The sequence below is a fragment of the Gekko japonicus genome, unplaced genomic scaffold (genome assembly GCF_001447785.1).
Source record: "Gekko japonicus isolate JY-2015 unplaced genomic scaffold, Gekko_japonicus_V1.1 scaffold174, whole genome shotgun sequence".
Lineage (NCBI taxonomy): Eukaryota > Metazoa > Chordata > Lepidosauria > Squamata > Gekkonidae > Gekko > Gekko japonicus.
In genome coordinates this window covers 500072-510785 of record NW_015177013.1, presented here as the reverse complement: position 1 = coordinate 510785, position 10714 = coordinate 500072, and the positions used below count along the sequence as shown (strand labels likewise).

Sequence of the window (10714 nt, the reverse complement as noted above, 5' to 3'; positions counted from 1 at the left end):
GCTTAAATATCTCTCCTCTCATTTCCCAGGACCAGACCTTTACAGCACAATTGTGAGAGCTGTGGAGGTGGCTGGCCACCAATGCAGCAACAGCAGTGCTGCTAGTCCATTCACTGACGAAAACCAGCAGAGACAGGGACCAGGCAAACACCCAGGCACTGGCATCCCCAGTAACAGTGTTATCGTGCCCACAAGATGTCACAAGGGCACAATGGCATCCCCATGACAGACAGGAGAACCAGTCATCAAAAGGGCAGCAGCCACAGGGAACCGGCCCTGAAGATATGCAAGTGGAGGGGCAGGCACCAGGCATTGCTGGGCCATGCCCTCAGTATGCACCCCACCCCTTAAAGGCACAGGTCCCTGCCCCACAGAATGGAACAGCTCCCGGCCACTTAAGGTGCCCAGCTGCCACCCCTTGAGCCACTGTGAGGCCCTCCAAGTACAAGAGCCAGTTTGGTGTAGTGGTTAAGTGCGCGCTCTAATCTGGGCGCGCTCTAATCTGGGAGAACCAGGTTTGATTCCCCACTCCTCCACTCGCAGCTGCTGATGTGACCTTGGGCAAGCCATAGTTCTGGCAGAGCTCTCTCAGCCCCACCTACCTCACAGGGTGTCTGTTGTAGGGAGGGGAAGGGAAAGGAGATTGTAAGCCACCCTGAGTGAAGGGCGGGGTATAAATCCAATCTCTTCTTCTACTACTACTGCAGACCTCAGGCCACAACTTCTTCCACTTGTGCTGGGTCTCCATCTGCTCCACATCAAAGTCTGCCCACAAAGATGAGAAAGTTGTGGGGGGGGGGGGTGCACCAGGCACATGTTTGTCTCCTTAGACCTGGCAGCAGGTCCAAATCCCCAGACTCACTGGAGCCCCACCATTCTGGGGCCAAGCCAGGGTCTACCACGACCCCAGCAGCCTCTCCCGGATCACCTGCCCACCCACCCCCCAACCACAGATGTGGAATCTGCCCACTGTGATGCTTTGTCTGCAACCACTCTCCCTGTGGAGTCCCTGATGCCCAAGATCTGGAGGACAGCTATCCTGACCTCCATGGCCCATCTTGAAGGGGAGAGGGCACAAAGGTATTCCACAACACTGGGAAAGAAAATCGAGGCAAGGAAGCCTGAGGGGGCAACGGAGAGCAACACATCAGCTGGTGGGGCCTCCCTTTGCCACATGTGGGCCACAGCCATGCCTCCTCCCCATGCCCATGCCCACCTCACCGCTGTCCCTGTCCACCCTACAGCCACTGTGGTTGTGGTGGCTGTCCCTTTGGTGGCCTCCATCTCCTCTTGATTCACCACTCCAGTGTGGGTGGCAGGGACGTGGCCTACTGGAGGCCCAGTGGATGGGCCAGCGGGGCAGTTGATGGCCTGTAAGGGGCAGAGGTCTCCCGTTACCCTGGGTCTGTGAACCCTAGGCTGGCATGCAGCTCAGCCTTTGTGCCCCAGCAAGCATGGTGGCAAGTGGTAGCAGAGTTGCCCCATGCTCCACTGTCAGCCCATACAGCAGAATCTTCTCTGCCTTGGTCAGTTTGGGCTAGCTGTCGGCATCACCATCACCACCCACAGAGCCCAGTGTGGCCCTGCCAGTATGCCACAGGAATGCGAGGGTGTGGCCAGGCACTGTTGGAACCACCAGACCTCAGAATTCACCCCTGGCCCCAGCATGAGAGCACCAGTGGGGCATGCGTTCTACCCCACCCCCCCAGGGACACCAGTAGGTAGCAGGACCAGCTCTGGTAGTGCAAGATGCTAAGTCTCAATCAGTGTAGATTCTCAACTTGGCATCTGGCCTTCCCACTCACAACCCAGGTTTATAGTCCACCAGGTGCTGAGATTAGCTATGGCAGGAGGTGGGGGTGTGTCTAGGGCCCAGAGGGCACTTGGTCACAGTGCTCATTGGCCTCTTGTGGTTCTCGGGGCACCAAAGGCATCGCGGATGGGGGGGCTGCTTTTTTCAGACTTCATGAGTGCCTGAGAGATACGTAAAGGGTTTTGCCCGTGTAACCTTCCATTGGCTTTAGGGGGTGTTCCTGAACTGGAGTGGCTTAAGAGAGCCAACCTGCCACACCCCTGGACACATACCCTGCTGGTGCACAAGGTTGCACTGGCAGTGCTGTGGCGGGGGGCACACTCGTATTATGCTGGCTCTCAGCACTGGCATGGTGATGGAAGGGTGCTGTGCAGGTGTATATCGGGGATGCACCAGCATAGTGGTACGCTGGCTCCATTAGTGCTCCCCCCCCGACTGTGTTATTACACTGCTCTGGCTGATTTCATCGAGTTTTATTCTTAAATTTTCAGGGCAGAGGGACAGCTGCATTTGTAATGATGACTAAAAGCTTATCCAGATATTTATCATTAGTATGTTTTCAGAATCTGTGTGCCCGTTCTTCACCCCTTTTGTTTCTGTGATTTGCTGGGTGTGCCCTCTTACTTCACCGTTTAATAGCTAAAAGCTTGAAGGAGACTGGGATATTTCACTTGCAAAAGATCTTGCTTGTCTGTGTGTGTGTGTTGCAGCTGCATGATCTAAAGAACCAATGAGTTACAATGACAAAAGCGTTCAGGCTTAAGTGTGGGAAACTTGGGTTCAGGTCCTCATTTGGCTCTGAAGCTTGTTAAGCCACTGTTGATAGCCTAAATTTACTTTGTTGGTACAATCATATTTTGTCTCTCTAAGTGGAACTTATTGGCACTGATTTTCTATTCCTTTTCAGACTCTGATATCGATGCTGCTACTGCCATGATGCTGTTGAATACTTCTATTGAACAAGGCATTTTAGATTGTAAGCACAAGAAGTTTTTATACCCTCTTTTAAAATGCTGCCATTAAGATGTGACAGTTCAGTGCCTGCATTAAAGCATCTGACAGTTTGGCTGCATTCAGACATCACACTAAACCATGGTTTATAGACTGGTTTGATTGGTCACTGGCTAGTTGTGGCAGCCGAATGCAGACAGCAACAAACCAGGGCTTGTGGACCAGCACCTTATTAGGATTTCAAACTAGGATTTGTAGCTGGTTTATTAACTATAAAGATTTCCCTTGCTCAAAAGGTAGCTGAATCCGACTCATCTCCATTTCCAAGCCGAAGAGCCAGCTTATACTAATTGTGGTTTGTTGTGTTGTCTGAATTAATGAACTCAGAAATAGCAGTACAAGGAGAATATTCTTCTGGAATATAGGAGAGAGACAAGAAGCAATCGAACCAAGATTTATTCATAGTTTGCGATTTATTACATTTGACAGACTGATTAGAATTTGTTACACAAATTGCAGCTTTAACAAATTTCAGTTTGTGACATCTGAGTGCAATTACTGTATTTCCCTGGTAGAATATACCCTTGGCAAAGGGTCCCCCTTGGGTGCATGTAAATAACTGAGCAGTAATTTGGCTTTTGGTCTGTAGGAGTGTATCAGTTGCAGTAAAACACCATACTTTATAATACAGCTAGGTATATCATAATATTGCTGAACTGCTTGGGTTTAAAATATGTGTGCTAGTTTGGGTATTCATCATTCAACATGATGCATTCAGTACAGATATGAAGCTGTACGTTGCGTCTGGTGTAGTCCACTCAGTGAATAGTCTTCGATATTATAGCTGCGTGACATGAGAATAATAAGCAAGGTAAACCACCTTACAGAGTCCTTTGCAACTGACACTTCTGTGTAAATTACGGTGTGCTAAGGAAGAATACAAATGGCACCTTAACTTGAGTTCACTGTAGCCAGGGACCGTCATTCATTTCGCAAATCGAACGACAGGCTCTGTAACTTTGAAAATGCTTAATTCCTCAAGCCTGTTGAAAGTGAACGAAGCTTACAAATGACACAAATAACGTAAATCTGCCAGTTCCATCCAGCATGGGTAGAACTATTAATACCTTGAAGCTGCATGCACCAACTTCACTTTTGTTGCCCTGTCCCAACGGCAAAAGCATGATAAGCTCTTGAGACTTGTTGGGTAGAGGGGACTAGTGTCCCTTCCTAGGTATCTCTTGGTCTCTCAGTTTTAGCAGACTTTCAGGAGAGGCTATACAGAGGATGCAAAGTGCTGCCACAAGGAGAAAATTTGGAAAAGCTCCAGAATACATGTAGTGTACTGAACACAGACGTTTGACCAGAATTCAGTGTTTACTTTGCACCATCAAAGTTCATGGAGCTTTACAGAGTGACATAAAAAAAGACTTCCAGTCTAAATTACAATGGAGAAGGGATGGGAGATGTGTAAAAAGGAATATATGTGAGCAGTTTCAGTTATGTACTTAGGCTGTTCTTCATCTGAGGATCAGGATTTCAGTTGCACACATTTCTGATGCTTGAGGAGAGCGAACCCCCTTGTTGGGTGGCATCCAGTTATATTTTTCTGCAAATGGAAGGTACGTCCAGCAGTGGAACTTTCCTGCCTTGCCCCTCTATCAGCAGCCCACTAAGCTCACTAAAATGCTGTTCTTTGTGGATGGCAGAGACAACCCCCCCCCCGCCCCAGAACAGCATAAGGTGTGAATTGGAGGTTTACAATAGAAGAGGGGATCAACAAAAATCACTATTCCCAGGCCCTTAGCAACAGTGGGGCTTTTGGAGGCTCTGCCCCCTTTCTTCAAGGCACTGTTAAGGCATTTTAAAAAGATGTGCATTCCTTTAAGCAGAGTGCGATGCTATAGTTGACTAATTCCTGCACTGAGCAAGGGGGTTGGAGTAGGTGACCTCTAGGATCCCTTCTAATTCTGTGTTAAGAAACTGGTCTTCTTTAAGAGAGTTTTTCTGCCTAAGTGTTAGTTTTCTTGACTATAGAAGTCATCACCCCCAACTGCCGGCTTGTTATCAGAATTGTTGCTTAGGCTGACAGAAGTGATTAACTTGCAGCAGCTGAGAACTGTCATCTAAAGTGGTTGACAGCTTGCAGTTTAGAGATCTATCCTGGTAACAGCTTTCTATTTGCTAAATGGTTAAGAATACCTATGTAGAATAGACAGCCTGAGAAGACTCAGAGAGAGAAGAGACTGCCTCGAAGCTCTCTTCAACTTCCACCCTGCTGCTGTGCTTCCAGAGACTCTGCTCATCAGGAATGCCAGTTGAGAAGCCAGAGCTTCGTGCCTGGTAGGAAAAGTAGTGAATAGAATAGCCAGCTAGGTTTTTTGTTTTGGTTTGCATTCCTTGCTGAACTGTATACATTCTTTCCCCTATCTATGTGTTTATTTTTGTAAATAAAGTTTTATGTGCTTTTATACAAATTGGAGTGAATTTACTGGCCAAACCCAGATAAGTATTTCCAGTGCCAAACCTATCATCTATCAGAAACTTTATTCCCATTCCCCTTTCACAGCCTGCTATTGCCACACTCTGGGGCTAAGATTTGTAGAAGCCTCTGTGCCCTGATTTTAAAAGACTTGATTCCACAGTAGCTGAGTCATAATCCTCAGACTTCTGGCTTTTCTTTCTGCACTGAGAACTTCAGCCCCACCAGAAAAAAATTGCCCCACAAGCCACAAAATCCTGGCTACAGGCCTGATCATTCCCTTTTTAAAAACAAAATACTGCTAGATCCAATCCCTTGCCTGTAATCATTCCAATTCTAATCAATACTTACTTTCCCATAGGTGAGACGCCTCAGCCCCTCAAGCTCTCCAAGAAAAGGAACTATGGCAGTGCGTTCCATAACCACAGTATGGCAAGCCAGCAGGAGTCCAGTTCCACAGTCCCCAACATTGACCCGAAGGAGGATCATAATTACAGTGCCAGCAGTGTGGCTTCTCAGCGTTGTGCATCGTTGTCGAGCGTGTCTTCCCTATCTTCCATCGATGAGGTGTATGAATTCGTCTCAGAGGCTAGCAGGGCTGGGAGCGATGGTAGTGAAGGGTTCCACAGCGAGGAGGACACAGACGGCGATGATGAGGAAGATGATGATGACCCACTGGCGGACAGTGGCTACACCTCCCAGCCACGTGTCGGTCCTTCTGATAAGAACCAGCCTCACAAGACAGCCTTGGAAGAGCTTTGCCAAGAAATAGATGAGGAACTGAAAGAGGCTGCCGGGTCTCTTCTTCACTTAGCTGGGATCAGCACATGCCTGGGCTCCCTAATAAGTACTGCAAAGACCCATAGTCAGAAACGAAGGAAAAAAGAATAATGACACAATGTGAAAAAATATGTATAGTGATAGATATAAAACACATATTTTATTTTTTAGCGTGGCAATACTCCTCTACTTTTTACCCTCCACAAGGGAGATCAAAGCCATAAAAGGACTTTTTTGTTTGTTTTAAATTTTTGCAAATTATAATTTTGTTGATTTTTTTAATTTAATTTTTTTTAATTGCAAGGTGGCAGTGGTGGGTCTTAGATATTGAAAAACTTATTTAATTGTGTAGGACAGGTGGTGAGGGGGGGAAACTCCCCCCCTCCCATAATAATTTTTAGCAGAGTTGAGTATTTCAGATTTCCACCAGAGCAGCTGGATTCTCGTGAGTGACGCTGGCTGCATCATCTCATGCTGAAGGTGAAAACTTGCATCTTGCCTTATGTAGAAGGTCTTGTACATGTCTTTGGGACAAGTGAGGCTTGAAGGATACAGATGGGTGTCTTAACTGTCTTACCTATGCACAAGGTGGAGAATGCAAAACTGTGCCCCTATCCAACCTCCAGGCCTACCTGATTTCCACATACTAGGTTGCAGGCCTCATAAGCATCAAAATCAGGAAGTCGTGGTCAGGTCCATTGGACCTGTACATGTTGCCTCCTGCACACATGGGGACTGACTCTGCAGCTGCTTTGTACCAGTGGAGGCACTTTCCTCTGATGGAAGGGAGCGTTCCCCTGGTTCAGGCCTCTGGCACTGGCAGGCTCCTTGCGCTTGAGGAAAGTGCTTCCACTAGTGGAAAGGTTCTTGCAGAATCCTGCCCTGGACTCCTGCTCCTTCCAGCACATTGTTGCCAAACAGATTTTGAAGGTGGAGCAGGTGATTTGGATAAGCAGGCACAATCTCTGTCATTCTCTCTTGCTGTCTGTGGGCTGTGTGTCATCAGAGCAGTGTCTGTGTTGGGCTATAGAAGTTAGTAACATAGCAGCCACTTCATGTGTTCTGTCCTGTGTTCTGTTGGGAGCATGATGGGCTTGCCACCTTCTAGCCTTGCTTTCATGGTTACGCAGTTGCCTCATGTGCGAAGAGTCAGTGGTCCATGGTCATCTGAATAGTACAAAACTGCCACCATGGATCACTTCCCAAGTTACGCTACTTGATATGTGAAATTATCATGTAGGAGAAAAAAATGGTCCGTGTGAACTTTAACTGAGTAGTTAAGTCTCCCAACTTCTTTTGCATGTGAACTTTAATATTTTTGAAATAGAGTTTCATCATGAGTAGTTAAGTCTCCCAACTTCTTTTGCATAGAACTTCCCTCCTAGGTGTACCAAAAAAATAAGCTGGTTCCTTTTCTCACTTTTTAATTTTTTTTAGATTTAGAAATTCAAACCTAAGGCTCTTCTTACTGTCTTGATACCTACGTTAAGTGAAATACATTGATGGCTGAATTGTAAATTATTATTTCAGAGACCACTTTGGCTTGCATGGTAGAGGGATCGAATGGGAGTGACGTTCTTCTAGGTTAAAGTAGCCAGCTGACTTTGGCCTGCTTCTCGCTATGGTGGCAAACCTATGTCAAGACCATACCACTTCATACTGCAGGCAGGCCGTCAGGTGGTTGAGTGCTGTTCTGGACAAAAAATTTCCTTCCACATAGGAAACCAGTTACCAAAGAGGAAGGGTTATAGCCTACCCTTCAATTTGGCATGCTAGGTTTCTATGTTAGTAATGTTTAGTTCATGGGGGAGCAGTTTGAAGTGGTTTGGCCCAGACATAGCGAGAACTAGGATTTTAAAAGAGATCGTGCCAAATGGGTTCTTGTGCTGCTTGAAAGGCTTGACTGTTTCTTTTTAACTTGCTGCATGCTTCCGTTTTGCACTGCACAAACCTAACTTCCCTTGAGTAGCTGGTGTATAAAATACACCTGTTAAGACACTGAAGGGGGGGGGGGGCTAAGATCATGGATGCTGTTCAGTTCAGTTACCCTCCATCTTTCTTGCATGAGAATGAGACTGGGGGTGAAATCCCGACCCCTTTTAAAATCAGTAGGGATTTTGCCATTGATAACATAGTCACATGGGTAGCTGTGTCACTTGAAGAGTGCAGTTGTTAAAAACCAATGTCACCTTGCATCTTGCCTTTAAGGTGCTACGGGACTCAGACATAGCCAGGATAGCACTGTTCTCCGTAGTCATTATCTCAGCAACAATACATCTCTTGTCAATTTTCCAGATGGTCCAAGATCTCTGTAGGGTTTGAAACATGACTGCACACAGTGGTGTCTTACAGAGCACAGAAATGTACTAGGAGGATGTGGGAAGAAACAACACCCCTCTGTGAGGGAAGACCTGAGCAGGGCTTATTGTAAGAAGTGGTGAAGAGATCTTCTGTTTACACATTTGCGGCCATTTTCGATAGCAGGTGGGCTTGCATACCAAGTTGCAACTTGAGCTTGCAATCTTAAAAAAAAATTAGTTGCGGTGTTGCCACCTCAGTGCGCTGCAAAGTGTGGCACGAGCATCTTCTGTGTTGCCAGATCCAGTAGTGCAGCTGGAAGCTCAGCAAGCCTCTGGGAAGAGAGGAACGATCTTTGCCCGTGGGGCTAGTCAGTCTGTGTAGTCCAAATAAGCTCTTTATCTCAAGTTTCTTGTATGGAAGTTTTGTGTATGTGTTCAGGGTCAGATGAACTGCACAAGCACATTCAGTTTCTGAAGTAAGCCATCTGTTGATGTTCCTTAAGGGTAGTGTAGGAAATGGCATCTGAAAGGGGACTGCAGTGTTGCCCTTCTAGTGGGTTCTAGTACACACTGGCAGGAGCCACCAGCAGCTTTTCCTGTTGAAGCCCTGTTGAGGTAAGGTAGATAAGAAGGCATGGCTGTGCCCTTGAGCGACTCCTTTTACTTTTGTGGGGTTCTTTCACAGGAAATGTTTGTGGATGGTTGGGTGCAGGGGGCCACCTGTGCTCTGTAATTCTGAGAGTGAATGTTTCATAATGATCTAAGCACCAAGTGTAGTTCTCATATGCCTGGCTTGGAGGGGCAGCTTGAAGTGCCATTGAATCTTCATGTTATTTTCCTGTGAGGTTGTAGGCTGCCATGAAAGCAAGTTTACCTCCATGGGTGGGGTGGGGGGGCCTGCTCCAAATCACAGAGAGCCAAACCAGTTTTTGCAAAGCAGAATGTAGCTAAAATCTGACCAGTAACCCAGAGATTCTCTGACTTATTACTGATGGACAAGTATTAGATGGTCAGGGTTTTATTATTATTTTTAAAAATATCACTGCCTCTTCTTGAATACTGCTTCCTTATACCCCAGTTCTTTAGACACCCAGTCTGTTGGCCATGATCCAGCAAGCACAGCTGGGGCTTTCCTGTTACTAGCTCTGGAACAGTGTGCGTTGGCAGTACAAACAGCCAAACCTGTAGGTAGTGTGTTTGATTGTAACTACCACCTATCTGACAGTATCTGCAGATATTCTCCGGATGGATTGGCCTTAAGGTTCCAAGGCTCCATGTAGCGTTTTGAGTGTTTCAGATCAAATCTTTGCTAAAATGCTAGCAAACTGTAAATGATTCCACTGTGTAATCACATTACTAGTTCTAGACAAAAAAAAATATTGAATGCATGAATGTTTGCACGCTCACCTGCTTGTACACGACTTTCTCCAATGTAAAGCTTAAATATGTTTGGTGCACATTCTGTATGTCTCCTGCTTCTCCTTTTCAATCCAAATACTTTGACTGATTGGCCAAAACAATAATCTGCCTGCCGAAAGTGCTACTAACTTCCCTTGTTTTGATATTGTTCCCAGAAGATCAGCCACATGTCAGCATGGGTAAGGATTTACACCTGTATCTACTTGTGAGTTAGACATAGGCAGGTGTGTGCGTGCGCACATATGTGTTTTGGCCATAGAGATTAATTGGTATAATTAATTGGAAAACAGCCAAGACATTTTTAAAAATAGTTACCAAGTGGTACAGAGTATCAGCCAACAAAGCAGTAAAATACAACAGCAACATAGTGGAAAAGTCAAGCAAAAGCCAGAACAGGAAAGCCTTGTGCATTAAAATGCTGGCTTTAAATGCAGACGTTTTACTTGCTGAACAAAAATGATGCAGGGAAGGACATCCTGCTGTTGTGGTACCATCTGTAAAAAAAGACTTGGTCCAGTGGCCTTAGATTTTACCTGCCGTCTGGGTAGTTCATACGGGAGAGGGAATTCCTGTAGAAGTGCTGCACGCAGGCCATTTAAGGCTCTCCCCCTGTGTCTGAACTTACAAATGGAGATAATAACACAAACTGCCCATGTCAGAATTTTCACCACGAATGTGCTTTGTGAGCCCCTCCCTTAAATGACAAATGGTACATGAAGTGGTCTCTGGCTCCTAAAGCTCAAAATTAATGTGAATTCACCATTGGACACAAACCTGTATGTTTTGTGCAAAATGCAACTTTTAATTCTAGTGTGTTGTTGCCGACCAGAGATGTCCCTCTGACTAGCATTTGTCCAAAGTACATGTTTTAATAACTTGTGGTTGTGAAATGTTTTTTAAGCAATGCAAATAACAGGACTGCTGTATTTCTAAAAATATATTTCTTTAGGTCTTGTATATCATTGATGG

General features: G+C 46.0%; 1 protein-coding gene across 1 annotated transcript in view; it reads left to right on the top strand.

The window, feature by feature from the left end:
* Positions 1 to 6137, top strand: part of FOXN2 (forkhead box N2) — a 17624-nt gene extending 11487 nt beyond the window's left edge. The window contains exons 4-5 of the mRNA XM_015427670.1: positions 2721 to 2789; positions 5608 to 6137. Of these exons, the coding sequence (XP_015283156.1) occupies positions 2721 to 2789; positions 5608 to 6137 (599 nt within the window). The remainder of the gene's footprint in view (positions 1 to 2720; positions 2790 to 5607) is intronic.
* Positions 6138 to 10714: the final 4577 nt, after the last annotated feature.